The 19,247-nt window shown below is 64.1% G+C and overlaps 2 protein-coding genes across 3 annotated transcripts in view; both read right to left on the reverse strand.

Annotated features, from left to right (window-relative positions):
- The window catches only part of COL9A3 (collagen type IX alpha 3 chain), a 24,582-nt gene extending 16,100 nt beyond the window's left edge, over window positions 1–8,482 (reverse strand). Inside the window, exons 1-10 of the mRNA XM_032142008.2 lie at window positions 7,236–8,482; window positions 6,743–6,811; window positions 5,514–5,549; window positions 4,775–4,846; window positions 4,065–4,118; window positions 2,842–2,877; window positions 2,559–2,582; window positions 2,279–2,332; window positions 1,927–1,980; window positions 1,468–1,509 (exon numbers count right to left, since the gene is read on the reverse strand). Coding sequence (XP_031997899.1) covers window positions 1,468–1,509; window positions 1,927–1,980; window positions 2,279–2,332; window positions 2,559–2,582; window positions 2,842–2,877; window positions 4,065–4,118; window positions 4,775–4,846; window positions 5,514–5,549; window positions 6,743–6,811; window positions 7,236–7,439 — 645 coding nt within the window. The 5' untranslated portion in view covers window positions 7,440–8,482. The remainder of the gene's footprint in view (window positions 1–1,467; window positions 1,510–1,926; window positions 1,981–2,278; window positions 2,333–2,558; window positions 2,583–2,841; window positions 2,878–4,064; window positions 4,119–4,774; window positions 4,847–5,513; window positions 5,550–6,742; window positions 6,812–7,235) is intronic.
- A 1,835-nt stretch (window positions 8,483–10,317) lies between these two features.
- Window positions 10,318–19,159, reverse strand: OGFR (opioid growth factor receptor). 2 transcript variants are annotated; one of them, XM_032142009.2, is made up of 7 exons: window positions 18,900–19,159; window positions 16,404–16,472; window positions 15,689–15,767; window positions 14,383–14,461; window positions 13,483–13,549; window positions 12,431–12,579; window positions 10,318–11,762 (listed from the first exon to the last, which is right to left on the reverse strand). In XM_032142009.2, exons 1-7 carry the CDS (start codon window positions 19,074–19,076, stop codon window positions 10,646–10,648), a joined length of 1,737 nt encoding a protein of 578 aa, XP_031997900.2. In that variant the 5' UTR covers window positions 19,077–19,159; the 3' UTR covers window positions 10,318–10,645. The 2 variants fall into 2 exon arrangements, with proteins under 2 accessions (XP_031997900.2, XP_058288749.1); XM_058432766.1 differs by having other exon boundaries at window positions 16,404–16,467; window positions 18,900–19,134.
- Window positions 19,160–19,247: the final 88 nt, after the last annotated feature.

Raw genomic sequence — 19,247 nt, forward strand, 5'->3', positions numbered from 1 at the left:
GGTGACGGGACCCCAGGAGGCCACTCCGCACGGTGACGGGACCCCAGGAGGCCACTCCGCACGGTGACGGGACCCCAGGAGGCCACTCCACACCAGTGATGGCACTGGGACAGGACACAGACAGGGTCTCCTTCAGCACTGGCCGAGCGCAGTGGGGGCTGCACGGAGCAGCCGGTTCGGATTTCTCAGCCCCACGGCAGACACTGGGTATCAAAGCAGCCATTCAGCACAGCGGCAGCCAGCTCTGCAGGGGGTCTTGCAGCAGCCTCAGGTCGGGCCGTCCTCAGTCCTCAGCACAGGAATGTGCGAGGCATGGGGCTTTCAGGAGGGACACCGTGAGCCCAGGCGACAGGCCTGATGCTCGGGAAACCCAGGGCTGCCTCTAGATTATCCTACAGCTGCAATGGGCAGGCTGGGCCAAGGGTGCAGACCTGTATCTTTAGCCCTCGCCCCACTCAGCCCATGGTTGGGGGCCCAACCACTCACCACATTCTGGAAGGTTCCCTAAAGCCTCCCTTCTGGGACACAGGCTGGCCAGGCACCTAGGCCCCCGGGTGGGGTGAGGAGAGAGGCTGGTAGACAGCCGTCGGTGGTCAGGTCAGAGTGGGCCGAGCTTTTCCCTTCAAAACTATCCAACCTTTCTATGGAAACGAGGCGCTGACTGCCACCACGGACGGCCAAACAGAGAGGAGAGATGGATCCGTGGCCTCCGAAGCCCGTTTTCTTTCCTCTTCATTTTTTTGAGACAGGCTAGAGCTTGGCTGCTCATGCTGGAGTGCAGTGGCTTGATCACAGCACGCTGCAACCTCTGCCTCCTGGGCTCAAGGGATCCTCCCACCACAGCCATCCAAGTAGCCAGGACAACAGGCATGCCACCACGTCTGGCTACTTTAACAATTTTTTGTAGAGACAAAGATCTCACTATGTGGCCCAGGCTGGTCTCAAACTCCTGAGCTTAAGCGATCCTCCTGTCTTGGCCTCCCAAAGTGCTGGGATTACAGGAATAAGCCACTGCGCCTGGCCTGAGCCTGGTTTCTTTTCAGGCGAATGACAAGGCTCAAAGATCAAGATGAAGGTGGGTCCCAGACTCCAGTCCCGAACGCAGTGAGGGACTATTCTGTCGCCATCTGTGGCCAAGGGCACCCTCTGCGGATGACGCAGGGGAGCTGGATGGCTCTGTGACATGATCGTGATTCATTACATTTGCACAGCTCCATGCGCCTGGTGGCTTCATGAGGGACAGCGCAGGTCTAGACGGTGGTGAGGAGGGTGGGATGGGGGAGGGGGAGGTCCCAGCCAGCCTCTCTGCCAGGTTGTGCCTAAGCTGTCTGCTCTGAGCTCCCATCCCCAGGGAGGGCTCGGGCCCTGCCTTCTTGCCAGTATGGACAAGCCCCTCTCCAGGCCAGACCCCCTGCCCCCAAGGTAGGCACCCCCCAGCCCCCTGAACAAATGGCTGCAAGTGCCTACCTGAAGGTCAGTAGCGCCTTCAGGGAGGACTCCTGGGTGTCCCTAAGACACAAAGAGACAGCTGACATTCTCCCGCCCTCCCCAGCCACCTGCACCCACCCAACCCACCTACCCACTCTCTGACAGAGCACGACCTTCCCCATCCACCAGGGGACTTGGAGACCCTTCATCCCGTCCCCCAAGTGGCCAGTGCTGGGAGCTGCTGGCCCACCCACAGGGCATGTGACAATGACAGAATCCACCTGTCCTTGGGGCCATGGGGACCTGAGTCCTGACCATCCCCAAGGTGGCTGGCCTAGCCACAGCCACTTCCCTCACCACTGACTGATCCTGGGAGTGGCCAAGTTAGGTTAGGAGATCTCGGACGGGCATGGAGCCTGGGGAGGGGGAATGGGGAGGGTCCAACCCAGTGTCCTAGTCCATGCCCAGCACTTCTTGGAGCCTCTGCCCAGTACTTACAGGGGGTCCGGGAGGTCCTGGGGGGCCAGGGAGGCCGGGGAGTCCAGAAGGTCCCTGGGGAGGGGGTATGACTTAGACAGAGTGGGACCAGCCCCCACCTGAGTGAGATGCCCAGTTTCTCCCAGGGAGGTGGACACGCCCAGTTCCCGCCAGCCCCACTCCCATGGCCTTTGCTGGTGTCTGCGTCCTGAGGTCGGGTCTGGATCATTGGCCGGGGCTTCTACCAACACCCACCAAGGTGGAGGTGGGGAAGAAAGGGAAAGGGGAGAGGGGAAGGGAGCCCCTGGCTGTTGAGTCTGGGGGCGGAGGCCACAGGTGAGCACACTCTGAGGGGTCTGGGACAGCCACTCACCGGGGGGCCGCGGAGGCCGATCCCACCTGGGGGGCCGCTCACTCCTGCCTCTCCCTGGAGGGAGGTAAAGAGAGGTGGGGAGGTCTGCACCCGGGAGCCCCGAGGATCCCCACCCAGGGTTGGTGTGCCGCCTCCGAAGGGAGGGGGGCTCCAGGTATGGGGTGGTCAGATCACTGCGCCTGAGAAGCCCCACCCCCAGGCACGGTTTGGGACATCCCAGCCTGGCAGGCTCTCGGGACTTGCACGCTTGCTCAGGGCCCCAAGGGTTGTCAGTACTCACGGGGGGTCCAGGGAGGCCTTTGCCCTGCAAAGCCAAACATGGGGTCAGAGCCTGCCAGGCACAAGAAGGGCTGTGCCTCGCCCCTCCCTAAGATGGCTCAGGTGGGTCCCGGGGAACGGGCGGTTCCGGGGATGGGTGTCTGGTCCCAGCCCAGAGAGGGCACCAGGACCTCATCCTCCGAAGAGGCTGCAGATGAGAGGGTCCTGGAGGCCACCCCTTTTAGACCAGACTCTCCAGCTCCCCAAACTCCCATGGAGAGGAGAGGACCACAGTCCATACTCACCCCCAGCCCGGGCGGCCCCGGGGGCCCCAGACTTCCCTGTAGGAGGAAAGCAGGCGTCTAGGTCGGGCTGGGCCTCTATTTGCAAACCCAATCCCCTCCCTCTGAAGTGTGACGTCACAACTCCAACTCCCAGGACGACAGGGTCCAAGTCCCCACTTCACAGAGGGGCAGGGCCTCTGAGCCCTCTTGACCTGGAGGGTCTTTGCCGTCCTGGGGAGCCGCTGGAGACAGATGGCACCAGAGTCCCAGAGCCCGCCGCGAGAAGGCGCAACGTGGGGGCAGGTCTGAGATGCACAGAAGTGACCCCAGGTGCCTGTCTCCATCAGGAAGCCCTCCCGATAACCCACCCACGGAGCCTGCTGAGTCATCAGCCCCTGCCCACGTCACTGAGCCCCAGAGCCTTGGGCAGCCAGGCCCTGTCTGCCCTCCACACCCTCTGGGTCCTGTCTGACCCCTGCTGCCTGAAATGCCTCATTCCCTGGACAGCACACATGGGCCCTGTGCTAAGGCTGGAGGCCCCTCCTGAAAGCCTGGGGACAAGCCCACTCCACACCCCCCGGGGAACCACGGACTCGGCTACCAGCAGCTACTGTTTCCCTCCTGTTTTCAGCTCAGAATCCGCCTCCTGCCTGACGAGCTCCCAAGGGTCCCAAGGGCAGGGCTGTGTCCTCGTGTCGCCAGGCCAGCCTTCCTGCCCTCTGTGATGCTTTGCGCCTGGGGCCAGTGGCACCCGGTTGGCTGACAGCCACGTCTTATGAGGGCCAAAGACAGAATGCTGGCTTCGGTTTTGTACTCAGAAGCCACGAGGGGAGAAAGGCACCCGCTCCGTCAGGGTAAAGGATTCAGTGTCCAACAGGCAGGCACAGGGGACTCTGCAGGCTGCATGCCTGGGGGTCCCTGGTGGTGGTCCGCCCAGGGCCCTGGGGGCTGCAGGGACATTCTGAGGAGGCACCTGGGGTGGGTTCCCCCAAACCATCCCCCTTCTCCCTGCCATGGTCTGGATACCAGGACAACTCTGACCATATGTGGAGGTGGGGCAGGGAGGCAGGCACAGGGGACTGGCCACTTGACACCCTGCCCTCCTGCCCCTCCACCCCAGGCACGGGCAGGGCAGCTGTCTTTGGAACTACCAGCTCCTTGGCCTTGTGGACACAGAACAGCCAGAGGTGGCCGGGGGTCCTCACCTCTGAACTGAAGCCATTGGGTTTGGCACAGGCACTTACCCGTTCCCCAGGGGCACCCTTGGGTCCAGGGGGTCCGTCTCGCCCAGTCAGACCCTGGAGAAAGAGGCAGAGGGCGAGCTCGAGGGGCCACATGGGAAGCACATGCCACCCCCCAGGCAAAAATGGAAGCATGGACCCTTCCCTCGGTGAGTCCAGAGAGGCACAGAAGACCCTTAGGTTGGCAGCCTCCTCTCTTGGCCCTGTCCACTGTCTGCCTGCTGTGCCCAGAGGCTCTGGGAGGAGGGGGGCAGCCAGCGGGAAGCCAGCAACGGAGGCACCTGCTGTAGTCAGGCCTCGGGGACCAACCCAGCAGGACTGGACAGCTCACTTCTCAGGCCCGGCTTCCTTCGAACAAAACCCCAGTGGCCCGGGGGCCAGGCCTGGAGCCCATGATGACTGAGCGAGGCCAGCCTGGGGCTCACAGGGGCCCGGCCAGCAGTGGGCAGAGGGGCCTGACAATGGGCACTCATTCCTGGACAAGCGAGGGCTGGCGGGACTTCCGACTCCACTGGGCTGGCTCTGTCCTCTGCCAGATGCTAGTGGCGTCTGGGATGAAGGCCAAAGGACCCCTGTTGGGGACTTCTGGAGACTTCTCTCAGGCCTGGGCTTCCCGCCTGAGCAGGCCCAGCTGGACAACAGCAATTAAGGCCGGGCTCCTCCAGAGACCCGGAGCCGGGAGTGGGGCATGGGGGAGGGGCAGGCACACTCACATCCACACCCGGCAGTCCCGGCAGCCCGGCCTCTCCTGGTTTCCCCGGCTTTCCTGGGGCCCCCTTTGGTCCCTGTGCAGGAGGAAAGGGCAGAGATGTGAAGGCGGGGTCTGGCCCGGAGCCCAGGCCTTCAGCAATGAAGCAAAATGCCTTCCACTTCCCGCCAACCCAGCCATAGGAGATGGGCCCCTCTCCTGGGTCCTCCCTGCTGTCTGGCAGACCCGGCTCAGCTGGGGCACGCGTGTCCTGCTTGCCCACACCTTGCTGGCCCAGGAAGGCTGCCCGCCCCATCCCTCAGTGGCATCTGTAAGACCTTCGTCTGGTCACCTCGGCCTCCCTGGCTAAGGGCCAGCAGGCATCTCTGTTGGACCCCAGTGGGCCCAGACAGGGCTCTGAGCCCCAGGACCCTCAACCCCGGGAGCTGAAGAAGGTGGGAGGGCTCCAGGTGACCTCAGGCCTGGGGGACCTGAAGGGCTGTACCAGCCCCGGCCCCGGCCTGCCTGGCGCTGGTCCAAAGAAAGCTTCAAAGCCAGGCCCTGCCCAGAACATGCAGAGGCTGAGCCCACACACTCCCCTCCCGCCCCCCTGGCTCGGGGCCTGCTCCAAGCCCTCTGAGGCCTCCCCTCAGGCAACCCGGGCTCCGGCAGGATGAGACAGGACATCAATGACCCCTCTGTTCCGAGTCCCCCCTTTCTCTCCAGACTGGAAAAAGGCTGTCTCCCCAGCCAGGGACACTCACCGGGGGCCCAGGCAGACCTGGAGGACCAGCTTCTCCCTGTGAGGAAAGACACCCACATGTAACCCTGAAAATCAGGGGTCCCTCAAGAACCCCGCCTCGGGGAAAAGAGCAGCACTGGCCTCCAAATCAGCCCCGGAGGCCCAGCCCCAGCAGACAAAAGGGGCCCCTGAGCCCCCGATCCCTACCTAGAGGGCAGCCTCCCCTGCGTGGGGCAGCACTGGGCAAAGGGATGAACTGGACAGACTGGGGCTCAGCCCTGGCAGCCACAGGGCATTCGGGAACCACTTTGCAGGCACGGGAGTGATGGGAATACATCACTAATCCCCTCCCTCAATGGCCTGGGGCTTTAGGAAGAAGGCCTGGGGGCTGGGAGGCCTCTCAGTTCCATGTGCTGCTAAGCGCAGCTTCCCCACAGTCTCCAGGAAGATCCCCCAGCCCCCCACTCTGTTGATGACCACCAGGCCTTTAACAGAGACGTCAAGACCAGGTTTCAGATGGGAGCTCTGGGGTCCAGGTACCTAGCCCAGGAGGAGCCTAGGGAGGCCAGGACCCTGGGCCATGGGGGTTCAGGTCCACACGGCTGTCCTGACTCAGCCCTTGGCCAGAGAAGGAGGCTGTGGCCACTGAGGCCGAGCTGGGCAGGGGGGCAGAGGGTGGGTCACGGGCGGCTCTTGGTGCAGCCCTCCACAGCCCTCTACGGGGACCACACAGCGAGGACAGGCCCTGAGGAGACCCCTGCCCTGGTGGCGGTCTCATGGGGAGGTTCACTCCAGACGGTTCCTCCGAGGGAGGCACAGTTGTAGAATTTCAGCCGCCTCCTCCTGCTGCTTGGCCCACACCAGGCCTGAGATACCCGTAGGAGACATCATCTTGGGACTGACTGGGCTCCTAAGCCCCCTCCATGGCTGGCTCCAGAGCCCGGCAGCCTCCAGCAAGACCCCCAGCCCCATCCACCCGAAGGACATGCCTCTCCCCACCTCAGCCACAGAGGCCAGAACCCCAGGGGCACGGGCCCCTCAGGGGATCCAGAGACACACACCTCAGTGCCGGCATTCTGGGTGGAGGACCACCACGTGACACCCTCCACCTCTGCCCACCAGCAGTCCCCGCAGGGCCACCCCCATCCCTTGAAGGCACTGGCTGCCCCCTGATGTCACCCTGGCTCTGGGAGGTGGGGGCCAGAGCCAGAACCCCGGAGCGCTTGGGGCCCTCCCCACCCCCAAACTCACGTCAATGCCGTCCTGGCCGGGCTTCCCGGGCGGCCCTGGGGGGCCGGGGGAGCCTGGGAGTCCCACTTTCTGAAACGGAGAAAACTCATTAAGGAGCGCAGGTGTCCCGGTGGGCCTGACCTAGCGTCCCCTCCTCCCGGGTCCCGAGCGGCTCCGGGGCCTGCGACGACCGCCGCTCTCCTCGGTGAGCCCCAAAGCCTCGGGCGGAGCCCGGCGCCCCCGCGCAGTGTGTCCCCCGCCTCCCTCGGGCCGCGGGAACAAAGGCCTCCTTGTGCTCCCAGAGGAGGCGGCGGCGCCGGCCGACCCGGGCCAGCGAGGACCCATCGAGGACGCGGCCGGACGGGGCTCATCCCGAGGCTCTGGCGACTCCGCGCCCCGACGGCGACACAGGCTGGGGGCGTCGAGGCTGCGCCGGGCACCCCGGAGTGGCGGGTTCGGGGCTAGGGCGGTCGCGGCTCCACGTCCAGCCTCAGAGCCCGGAGCTCGCGCTCACCTGCGCCCCGGCGGCCGCCAGGAGCTCCCCGAGCAGGAGCAGGAGCAGGAGCCGGGCGAACGCGGGCGGCCGGGCCATGGCTGAGCGGAGTCTGAGCTGCAGCGGCGGCGTCGGGGCTGGCAGCGCGCGGGCGGGCGGGCGGGGCGGGAGGTGGGCGGCCCCTTCCCCTTCCCCTTCCCGCCCCCGCCTGCACAAGCCCCCCATTCAGCCGGGCCCACCTGGGCGGGGGAGCTTCTACCCGCCCCGCGCCGCCGCCCAGCCCGCCAAGGTAAAAAAAAAAAAAAAAACAACAAAACGCCGGGCGGGCGGCGCCTTCTCTCTGGCCGCGAGTTAAAATTATCCTGGGACTGGCGCGTTGCACACACGCAGCTTTGAGCAAGAGAGAAAGACACTCTTTTCTCTCCTTGCTCCTCCACCGGAGTGTGGGGGAGGAAGCGTGCGGCGCTGAAGGGCCCCCTTCAGGAAGGGGAAGGGGGGACCCGCGAGTTTCCGAAGCCGCAGACCCCTCCCCAGGCGCCGGAGCGGACCCAGGCGACCCCAGGCCCAGGAAGACCCCGGGGAGGGTGACTCCTCGGTACCAGGGCCCGGTCAGTGCCCAGCGCAGCCCTGGTTCCTGCTCCGGGGTCACTGTCCAGGGCTGCCTGCTGGGCTGGGGGCACCCCCACCGCGGCCCCTCACCCGTGGACCTGGACGGGCCTGGTGGTCAGGCCACGTCAGTTGCCACCGGCTAAGACCAGACTCCAACCCCAGACTCCCGGGAGAGAGCAAAACGATGACCCTGGCCGAGGGGAAGGACGCCTCCCCGGAATCCCCGGCCTGAAGGGACCGTGCCCTGGGCAGGACCCTGAAGGCGGTGCTGGCCATGTCCATCTCCCACAAGCTCAGGGGTCGCCAGGCCCGGCCAAGCTCTGCCTCAGGCTGCCAAGGCAGTCGCTGCCCTAGGGGACTCAAATGTCCCAGTTGCCTGTAGGCTCAATGAAGGCGCAGAACGGCAGCCCCTCCCGCAGGAGTCTTGAAAATTCCCTGAGAAAGGCTGCCCTGGGGGTTGTGGGAGGCTGCAGGAGCTTCCTTTCGGCAGGTGGGGACTCATGACTGTTGCGATGCTGTGAGTTAGCAAGGGCGGGAGGGGATGAGAGGGGAGTGGGCACAAAACCGCTCAGCAGGAGCACCGCACTCAGGCCGGGAGCAGTCAGCCTGGCGACAGAGGGAGGCCTCATCTCTACCAAAAATGAAAACATCGGCCGGGCGTGGTGGTGCTCGCCTGTAGTCCACGCTACACAGGAGGCTGAGGCAAGAGGATCGTTTGAGCCCGTAAGGTCGGGGCTGCAGTGAGCCAAGATGGCACCACTGCACTCCTGCCAGGGTAAGAGAGTGAGACCCTGTCTCGAAATAATAGTGTCACTCTAACCTCTCCCCAGGTGAAGTGAGTGGAGGGAGATTCTCCCTTCACTGCTGGGTGAGAGCGGTGGCTGGGAGGGGTGTGTGAATTCCATCAGGCGAGGTGGGAGGAGCTGAAAAGGCCCACCCTCCTGAGGAGTGCAAGTCATCCTGGCACAGAGCTTCCTAACAGAGGACTTTTCACAACGGGGAGGGGTGGGTGGAGCAGGTCAGCCCAGACAGCAGGGGGCCTTAGGGGCTCCTAGCAGCAGCCCCACTCCAAGCCCAGGGTCTGGGGGACAGGGTAAGTCCTCCGTACCAGTTCCACCTGGCAAGAGGACCCTGTGGCCAGCTTCCTCCTCAGTGGCTCTCCCCTGGTCCCTGGCCCCACACCCCACTCTGCCTATCCCCACGATGCCCAGCACGCGGTCAGCAAGGATTGCTATCTGACCCAAATCAGACAAAACACAGCTGGCCTTCACCTCAGGCCAGGGGAACCGCCTCATGCCTGGGACACCTGCTTGGTGTCCCCCCCAAACCACCTTCAAGCCCCTCAAAAAGCCACCCCCAGCTCCAGGCAAATTCTAGGCAGAGGGTGGGCACTGTCGCACTGTCAGAGCTCAGCCTCCCCCGGCTCACCTTTGAGTGGGGCAGAGCCTCCTGCTGTCCGCCCGTGGTGGGTCATCACTCTCCCTGAAGCCCGGGTTGGCTGGTCAGTACTGCCTGCTGTCCCCAGGTGCCCACTGCCAGTCATCGGCCCCCAGGGCTGCTCCAACACGGGCTCCTCACTTCAGGTGCTGATTTCCACAGATTCCAGTCCCACAGCAGCCTGGACTGGGGACGCTGGATCCACCGGGCGCTGCCCCAGTGACTGCATTTCTAGCCCTATGTCCGGCTCACTGCCTCAGTTTCCCTCCATGGCAGGAATCCCCTCACTGAGCCACACTTGAGGCACCAGGGGTCCCACAGCTTCCCCACCCAGCTCTGGGGGATTATTGAACCTGGGGTGTCTCCTCCCAATGACTTCCGCCTTGTGTATCCGGCGCCACCAGATGGGAGCTGGGCATTTTCCCTGAAGTGGTACCAGGGTCTACAGCTTTAACCCTCCCACCCAGGGGTGCCCCGCGTCTGCCCTGCCCTTCACTGAGCAAAGACAAGTGTCCGGCCCCTCCTGTGATGCCCCACAAGAGCCCCTTACCCTGCTGATGTAGAAATGTAGGTGAACCGGGAAGCAGGGGGTCCTGGCCCAGGGTGACAAGGCCAGACTGCAGGGAGGGGCTGCCCTGGGGGCGCACCTGGCTCCACCAGACCTGAGGGAGCCAAGGGGCCCAACAGAGCACTGCCAAGCCTGCCCGAGGCACAGCTTGGCAGAAAGGCCTGGTCTAGACCCCACCACGCACAAACATTGCCCCCAGCCAACCCCAGGGGAATCCCCAGACTCATCTTGAACAGGTGGCCAAAGCCTGCTGAGGGACCTCGGTCCCACCTTCAGAGGCTCTGAGAGGCTGCAGCCTGCCCACCTACGCATGCCTGGGGACTGTGTGGCCAAGTGGGTGTGTGGGGAGGGCTGTGCCACTACTCTGCCCCCACAGGCACGTGGTGGAGCAACCTGAGGCGGTAGCCGGGCCAGGCCACAGGAGCCTGGAGGGACATCAGCTGTGACACCAGCCCTACCAGCCACACTACAGGACCCCGGCCCAAAGACTCAAAGTCAAACGAGTTTATTCAGAAAAGGCCTTGCTTGGCACCAGACTAAGAAAAGCAGCCCTGCCCACCGCCCCCACCAGAAGGGTCAATTTACAAAGACGGGGCGCAGGGGAGAGCTGGGTGGGGAAGACACAGCCAGGCCAGGAGGCTTCTGCAGGCCTTGGCCTTCCCTGAGGGCCTCGCAGCTTCTGGTGGCCGCTATAGTGGCCACCACTGTGGGTCACGGGTCACGGAGCAGAGCCTGAGGGGAGCCCGCAGCGGCTCCGGAGGCCCCGGCCCCTGCAGCAGGGCCAGGAGGGCCAAGACGCCGATGGGCACTCCTTTCCTTAAGGCTTCCCAGATTTGGCAGAAGGCTCCACCTCTGCGTCCTGCACCTCTGCTGCCTCCCCTGCCTTGGCTGGCTCGTCCCCTGCAGGTCCTGCTGGGCTGGGGCCTGGGGTCTCTGATGGGCTCTCGGCCGGCTCATCCCCTGCAGGTCCTGCTGGGCTGGGGCCTGGGGTCTCCAATGGGCTCCCAGGGGTACCTTCTTTGCGCCCCGTTCGACCTTCTGTGTCCTCCTCAACCCCATTCTCACTGTGCCCAGCCTTGGGGTGCCCCGATGGGGCAGGGGACCTGGCAAGGGCCAAGGTCTGGGCACCACCACTGGCCACCGCAGCACTGTCCCCAGCACCCTCATCCACCTTCCTCCGCTTCCTCACCTTGTCGGCCACCCTGGCTCCCAGGGGTTGGCGACAGGGCTGCACTGCCTCCCCGGGGTCCTGACCGCCCACTTCTTGGGTCCCCGTCCTGAGGCTGCCCTGGCTGAGGGCACACCCCTCCAAGTTCAGAGCGATCTTCTCAACCTCTGAGGCACTCTGAGGGCCTGGCTCTGTGGGTGGCTGCTCCCGCCGGCTCAGCTCCAGCTTCCTCTTCTTGCTCTCTTTGGGGCTTAGGGGCTCCGGCCCATCTTCCCCGTGGCCCCCTGCCTCATCCCCCTGGCTCCTCTCCAGGGGTCCCGCATCCTGGGGCTCCACACTCCGTGGCTGGGGCCCCTCGTCCACCCTGCCCCCGCCCTTGCTACGCTCTGGCCCACAGGTCCGACCCTGGGTGCTGGCCTCGTGGTTGGGGTCCCTGGGGCTTCCTTCCTCCACCTTCCTGGAGCCCTCCAGCGGACGGGGCAGAGAGCTGGGCTTGAACCTCCGCAGCTTGTCTTGGGGCCCCCAGACGAACTTGCAGCGGGGCCGGAAGTGCTCCCAGGCAAAGTGCACCAGCTGGCGGCGCTGGTGTCGGCAGCGCACAGCGAACAGGAAGTAGTCCAGGGCACTCTGCCGCACACCCGGCAGCTCCCGCCGCACCAGCGTCTCCTCCAGGAAGAAGCGGACCAGCGGCGCCTGGAAGCGCTCGAGGCCCAGCTCACCCAGCGACTTGAGGATGCGTGTGATGCGGAGGTTGTTGTGGCTGCGCCTGCGGGAGGTCCGGGTCAGCAGAGGTCAATGGCCGGGGCCCCTCCTGCTGGGCCGCGCCCTGCCCTCCCACCCAGCTCCACAGAAGTCTCCCCACCCTGGCCCACGATTCAGTCTCTCTCTCCATTTGCCTCCCTGGGCCCAGGGGAGGACTCACGCCATCCCTGTGAAAAAGGCCTGCGGGCCCTAGACACATGGGGGTCGGGGGGATGCTGACGCATCACCTAGAGGGTGGCTGTACCCCGAGTCCCCTTGGTGGGGAGGAGCTGGCTGGATGAGAGCCACAAGGGGCCCCTCCAGGGTACAGGGGCCTCGAACACCCTGTGAGAGCCGGCTGTACCGCCTGCAGATTCTCCATCACCCCTGCTTGCTTCTCTATGCGGACTGCCACCTCCTGGGTGCAGGAACAGCATTCTTTACCTTCTCACCAACCCTACTGGGGAGGGACCGCCCGGCTCTACAGGCTGCAAGGAGGGGGCTCAGGGCCTTGGTCCCTTGCCCAAGCAGCCCTGGAGTTCTGCGTCTGCAGCAGCGCTCTGTGACCTGCCCGAAACCTGACGTGGCCCCCTGTTCTCCGTCTGCAGCAGCACTCTGAGGCCTGCCCGAAACCTGACGTGGCCCCCTGTTCTGCGCCAGGGGTGGGGGTGGGCGGGAGCAGCCGGGCCTCACCAGTTCAGGTTCTGGAAGCGCTTCTGGTAGTTCTGTGCTCGGCCCACCGTGCCCGTGCCTCGGTCCTCCAGCCGGATCCCGTAGAAGCCCAGCATGAGCTCGTAAGCCCGGACAAGCCGCTCCTGGATCTCCTGGGAGCTTTTAAACACCTGGAAAAGACCCCCTTGGGGAGTTCAGGCACCATCCCTGAAGCCCCAGTTCCCGGGGAGTGTGGGGGTGGCCGGGGGTCCCGACTCACTCAGAGGCCTAGACTCGACAGAGGCAGACAGACAGACATTTATTTAGAGACAGAGTCTTGCTCTGTTGCCCAGGCTGGAGTGCAATCATGCGACTTCAGTCACTGCAACCTCTGCCTCCCGAGTAGCTGGGATTACAGGTGCCTGCCACCACGCCTGGCTAATTTTTTTCTATTTTTAGTAGAAACGGGGTTTCGTCACGTTGGCCAGGCTGGTCTCAAACTCCTGACCTCAGGTGATCCACCCGCCTCAGCCTCCCAAAGTGCTGGGATTACAAACGTGAGCCACGGCGCCTAGCCTGGACTCAGACTTTTAGGGTAAAGTGACAAGAGACACACTCATGTCTTCATCTCTCCTCTGAGCTGCTCCGAGCTCTCGCCAGGGCCTGAGGCTGCTGCCCTCCCCAGAGAGGAAGTCACCGGCCATGGGAAAGCGCCAGGAGGGGCCCCTCAGCTCTCTAAGTCCCTGCATCCCTCAGGGGCAGCAGCTTCCACACTTGGGTGACCCCACTCCAGCCTAAACCAGTGGTGAGAAAGGCAGGTCCCGCCATTCCGGGTCTCTCAGGGGCTCAGCCCTGGACTCCCGCATGGGGACAAACAGCCTCAGAAATTGAGTTTCTCTAGATGCCTGGTGGGGTGAGGACCACTGGGGAGGGAAGGTCATCACACTGGAGGCTCTTTCGGCCCTTCTGCCTTCCAAGGGACCCCTGAGGGGGCACTAAATGCCTGTTGTCAGAGGTGACCGCGTCTCTGCGGAGGCATGGCTTGCCCAGGTCTCCCCATCTTCCCCTCCAGTCACGGCCAAGGCCTGGCTCACCTCCACCTCCCTGAGCGTGAGGGGCTTGGCATGCCAGTTCACTCCCGGTTCTCGCAGAGGAAACAGCCTGCAGGAGAAGAGATGCTCAGGCCAGGGGTCAGGAGAGCCGCTTCCAGCCCTCGGGCACGTGCCCGCCGTGTAGCCCAGGGCAGTTCCAATCCTCTCTGGGCTCCCAGGCTCGACTCTAGGAGGGAGTGGCTGGTGGAGGAGCGCGGGTGGGAGAGCGCAGGTGAGCGTGCGAGGGCCCAGGACAGGAGGTGTGTGGTGCGTGGGCCACAGCCTGCATGCTCAGCAGGACTGGGGCGGTGACTCGGACAGCGAGGGGCCCTGCAGCCATCCAGCCTGGGCGGACCAGGGCCTGCCCTTCTACTCGTCACTCTTCCCTCTCTTGTGTTGTCACTCGTGACACATCACACACCAGCAGAGGCTCCCTGTGGGTGCCCAGCGAGCTGTCCCCAAAGCAGGGCATGCTGTTTCTGGGGCCACATTGTGGGTCCCCGAGACGCCTGCCACGAGTCTCACCCCAGCACTACACCAGGACTTTGCCCCAGCTGAGTCGGACATGGGGGCCGCCCCTCGAGGCTCACTGAGGCCTCCTGGCACTAACGCTGCCCCTCTGGCAGGCAGGGCCTGCCCCTCTCCTGTTTCAGGGAGCTTGTGTGCAGCCCTTCCTGTCTCCCTGGTCACCAAGAGCCCACAGATTGGGGACAGACCTGAGCCTTCCCTCAGCGGTCCTTGCATGTCCAGTAATGTCCATCCGTGTAATGTGGACACCAGCTTCCAGGAAGGACAGGGAGTGCTCAGTCCATGCCAGGAAGCAGCATGGGGAGGGCTCCTGCCTGGGAGGGCCCTCCCCCTGTGGCCTCCCCACCCCCCATCCTCCCATCCTCCCCAACTCACCACTGGATGTAGGAGTGATTGTCCTCAAGGAGGTCATAGTTGTCCCTCCAGTTCTGAAGAATGTCCTCAATGAAACAGCCTGGGAGCCCCATGGGGACAAGTCAGCTGTGGCAGCCACCCTGCCCGTGCTCAGGAGGATGGGGTGTGGGTGGGGGACATAAGGAGAGAGTGCTGCCAGCAGCTTCCCCAAGCTATTCCTCGCCCTCGTCTCCTGAGGCTCTTCAGGGTGCTAGGCTCAGCGGGGCTACCCATCCCTCCTCCGACGCACAGACCTTGCCCTGCTGCCATCTGTGAACTGGACCCTTGTTGCTGGCTGGCGGCAAACCCGAGTGAGAGACCGGAAGGTCCCTCTGGGGGAACCAGTGGTCCTCGACCAGGACCTGTCTGTACAGGAGGGGGCCTCAGTGCCTCCCGCAAAAGCGTGGCCTGTCAGCCACAGAAGTCTGTCTTCAAACACAGCTGAACCCAACCCCATGATGTGGCAGGCACAGTCTCCCGAGATGGGGACCTGACAGTATTCTGTGCAGCCACCCAGTCTCTGTTTCACGTTGCAGCCTTGGCACATGCATAAACCGGTGTGGGCACGTGCCTGTGAAGCTTTATTGACACTGAAATTTTAATTTCCTGTAACATCAACATCATAGGACACTGTTCTTTTCTTGAGACGGAGTCTCATTCTGTCGCCCAGGCTGGAGGGCAGTGGCGTGATCTCGGCTGACTGCAACCTCCACCTCCCAAGTTCAAGCAATTCTCCTGCCTCAGCCTCCTGAGTAGCTGGGACTACAGGTGCCCACTACCACACCTGGCTCATTCTTTTTGTATTTTTATTAGAGACGGGGTTTTACCATATTGGCCAGGCTGGTCTCGAACTCATGACTTTGTGATCCACCCGACCTGGCCTCCCAAAGTGCTGGGATTACAAGCGTGAGAGCCACCAGGCCCAGCCTCTAATTTTTTCCAACCATTTAAAAATATAAAAACCATCCTTAGCTCGTTGGTTTACATGTGGCTTTCATAAGGTCGTGGAGGAGTTCAGTAGTTCTGATACAGACCGTGTGGCCTGAAAAGCTGCAGATATTCAGTCTCTGGCTCTTTACAGAGTTACCCACCCCGACCCAAACACCACTGCAGAGATCCCAGGCTGGGGATCCTGGAGTCCCTCTGGCCGCCTCCAGGGGGCACTGTGGGGCCATTTGAAAGCCGTGGCCCTGGTAATCGCCAGGTACATCCCAAACCAGGCCCCAGTGGACCACCCCTGCCAGGCCAGGATGGAAGTGCCGGCTGCCAGTGGTTGTGAGGCACCTACCGTTGGGCAGGAAGCGGATCTCATTTCTGTAGAAACTCAGGTTTGGCGTGTCCCCATTGCAGTCTCGTTCCACCAAATCCTGAAGAGCCAGAGAAAGGGGACAGCAGGGATCCATCAGACACAAGCTGCCCTGGGGCCCTCCATGCCTTTCAGGGAGGAGCATCTGCAAACCTCCAGGCTGGCCCAAGACCCCAAGAGCCCGCCTGGCTCCTCATTCTGCAGGTGGGGGCCATTCAGAGGACAGCAGCTGCCTCCAAGCCCCAGGGACCCCCTTCCCCATCTTGCCAGCCAGGCCAGGCCTGGCAGGTCCCCTCCTCAGCACCCTGAAGGCAGCACAGGGGTTTCTGTGATTCAGGGGTGTGGTAATGGCTGAGGACAACCCGCAGGAGACAGCGCTGGCATGGGGGTGGGGTGCCGCGTGGGCGGTATCACAGACCCCACACGTGTGCATCACGAGGCTGGCACTATGGCCATGTTTGCAAGGCGACGGTGTGCTGAAGCTCAGAAAAGTAGGGGGACGCCCCCGGTCTCCCACGAGAGGGGAAGGGCAGGGCTCTGAATCTACACCAGGCTGTGCCCCAGGCAGGGTCCTGCCCAGAACTGTGGCCCTGGCACAGCAAGCCAGGCCAGCCTTCCAGTAGAACCTGGGACATTCTGCCTGAGAAGAGCAGCTGGTGGGAAGGTTCTGTGTCCCCGGGCAGGGGCAGGTACGTACCGGGTAGTTGTGCCGGTACCTACACATGTCCCTCGTGGCTCGCCAGTTTCGGGACCCTGTCATTCTGGACTGGGAAGAAAAGAGATGGGATAAGGACCCCCATGGGAGACCCCCAAGTGACCCCCACCATGGTGAGGGCTGCAGGGCCTGGGCCGGCTGCCAAAGAGCTCTCTTTAAAGGGAGGGGGTTTCATGGCTCCTCCCTCTCATTCTCCCGCCCTGGCTCTTTTTTGGGGGTTCCCAGTGGGGCAGATTTGGGCCTCAGTAACGCACCCCAACACCCTGCACAGAACCAGAGAGGGCTGTGGTAGCCAGGTGGGGGCCTGCTCCTTCTCTAGGCCCCTTTGGGACTCCTGGTTTCCACCTTAGGGTGGCCCCTGGCTGACATGTACCTCCCCTGGGGTGTGGCCCTGACCCTCTCCTCCTCCTAGGCCTGCTGGCCACTCCCACCCTGGCTTTAGCCTCTGTTCTGTGCCCCTGGAGACTCCCCCTGCTTTGTACTCGAAAGTCACCAGGCTGTGTTCTTGGGGGCAGTAGCCTCACCACCTGTAGCCCCAGGAGGGGACCCAGGTGCTTCTGGCAGGGTCTAATGAATGAATGCCCTGTCCCTGCCCAACCCCACCTCACTGGCCACGGTGAGGTCAGGCCCTGAATCTCCAGCCTCCAGACCTGTCTGGTGATGGCTTCTCAGCAAGATGTCAGGTCCCCTTGATGCCCCAAGCCCTTCAGCCCCCACCTCTGCAGGCCAAGCATCATGAGGCTGAGCAAAGGGACAGAAGTAACTAGTGACGAGAATGCTGGGACACAGCCCTGACCTTGTGATGAGGGTGGGGGGCCTGGGGCTGAGCCCCACTCGGGGGGTAGGGCAGGAATGGGCGTATTTGTCCAGGGCAACAATTGGGACCCAGGATCCTGGAGGAGTGCTAGAAGGGGGGTTGGGAGGCCCGGTCAGCCACTGTATCCCCTGGCTCCCCACTGAGCTCCAGCTAGGACCTGCCATTGCCTCTCTGCCTGATTTTTCTTTCTTATTTTTTTCCCCCCGAGATGGAGCTTCATGCAATCTCCACTCACTGCAACCTCCACCTTCCAGGCAACCTCCACCTCCCAGGTTTAAGCAATTCTCCTGCTTCAACCTCTCGAGTAGCTGGGATTACAGGTGCCGATCACCACACCTGGCTAATTTTGTATTTTTGGTAGAGACACAGTTTCACCATGTTGGCCAGGCTAATCTTGGACTCCAGACCTCTGGTGATCCGACTGCCCAGGCCTCCGAAAGTGCTGGGATTACAGGCCTGAGCCACCGCCATCGGCCTCTCGGCCTGATTTCTCAACAGGGCCGCTGGTGTGATTCTCTCGCCCCACCTGGCCATCAGTTTCTACTTCTCCTTCCTGGGGCCAGCGGGAGCCTCCCTGGGTCACTTCTGGAGGCTGGGTCCTGACTGGATGTGACCACACAGTCAGCCCACAGGTGCATACATGACACTGCCCAGCCCCGCCAGGGTCCAGCGCAGGCAGCTGGGGAGGCCTGAGGGGGTCCAAAGGGGAAGGGGAGGGGCTTGTGGGCAGAAGCCACAGCAGGAGGCAGAGGGAAGAGGTCAGGGGTCACAGGCGCCTGGCAGGATGGTCAGGGCCTCTGAGCACCGCTTCATGAGTGGCCTGAGGAACCCCAGTGAGGAAAGCCCGTCAGAGCCCACCCAGAGATCACACCGTCCTGTGGGACAGAGCCAGACCCCGCCCCCCTGTCCAGCCTGCCTGGCCGCTGCCCTCCCGGCGACAGGGCCGAGCCCCTCCGTGCTCTCTCACTGCCCACTCCATCATGGCCAGGCGCAAACGCAAACAGTGCTGGGTGCCAAGGGAAGAATCCATGCGGAGCCTACGGTTCGGAGTTCCAGACACTTCCCGGCCCCCCACAACCCGGGCAGCTCAGCTGGAAGGACGCTCCCAAATAAATCCCAGCTCCCCGACAGGGGGCCGGACTGCGACAGCGTGGCGTTCCCAGCTCGGCAACAAAAGTAACCCCGGCGATGACAGGCGCCCGGCGGTAACAAAAGTAACAAGCGGAGGCCCCGTCAGCCCGCCCCGGGCTCCCGCAGGTGCAGAAGCGAAGCCTCCCAGGCCAAACCCGGCCCGGGCCCCAGCCCCAGCCCCAGGCCGCGGGGCCTGCGCAGGGGCCGCCAGGAGGCCGAGGCGCGGGCCCGAGGCGGGTTCCATCGGGGCGGCCACGGCGGCTGGAGGCGGGACGCACCCCCGGGGGAAACGGCGCCCACACACGATGGGGCCCGGGAGGCTCAGCTCCGCTGTCACCCACGCGCGGCCCCCGCACTTCCCCGCCAGGCCCTGGGGCTGGGGGTCGGCCGGTCTAGGGTGGGGTCCCCGGGGCTGCGGGAGCTCCAGGAGGCTGCAGGTGTCTCCGCCCAGGAGAGGGGGGTCTCCTGTCCACGCAGCCTGGCGGGGGGCGCCGGGGACCCCAGGCTTCTTCCGCGCCGCGGGGCCTCACCTGGAGCGAGCTGGGCCGCGCCGCCCGCGGCTCCTCCGATTCCTCGTCCTCGTCCTCGTCTCCCGCGTCCGCGTCCCTCGCGCCGGCGGCCTCGCCGTCCTCGCAGTCCTCGTCCTCCGCGTCCTCCGCATCCTCCTCGTCCTCCTCCCAGGTGGAGTCGCAGTCGGGGTCGTCCATGCTCGGGGCGGCGGGGCTCGCGCTGGAGGCGGAAGCTAAACCGAAAGCAGAGGAAGCGCGGGGGGCGGGGCGGGGCGGGGCGGGGGGAGGGAGCGGCCCAGGTCCCCGCCCGCGTCCGCGCGCAACGCCCCTCCCTCCCCGGGACGTCCGCCCCCGCGCCCCTCCCTCCCC

Source organism: Hylobates moloch, unplaced genomic scaffold, assembly GCF_009828535.3.
Source record: "Hylobates moloch isolate HMO894 unplaced genomic scaffold, HMol_V3 SCAFFOLD_21, whole genome shotgun sequence".
Lineage (NCBI taxonomy): Eukaryota > Metazoa > Chordata > Mammalia > Primates > Hylobatidae > Hylobates > Hylobates moloch.

Bases quoted from the DNA above. Each gene is read 5' to 3' on its own strand.
- OGFR (XM_032142009.2), bottom strand. From the start codon at position 19,076: ATGGACGACCCCGACTGCGACTCCACCTGGGAGGAGGACGAGGAGGAT. The intron at 15,768-16,403 runs GTACGTACCTGC...CTGGCTCTTCAG, and splicing joins GGTACCGGCACAACTACCCG to GATTTGGTGGAACGAGACTG. The intron at 13,550-14,382 runs GTGAGTTGGGGA...CTTCTCCTGCAG, and splicing joins AATCACTCCTACATCCAGTG to GCTGTTTCCTCTGCGAGAAC.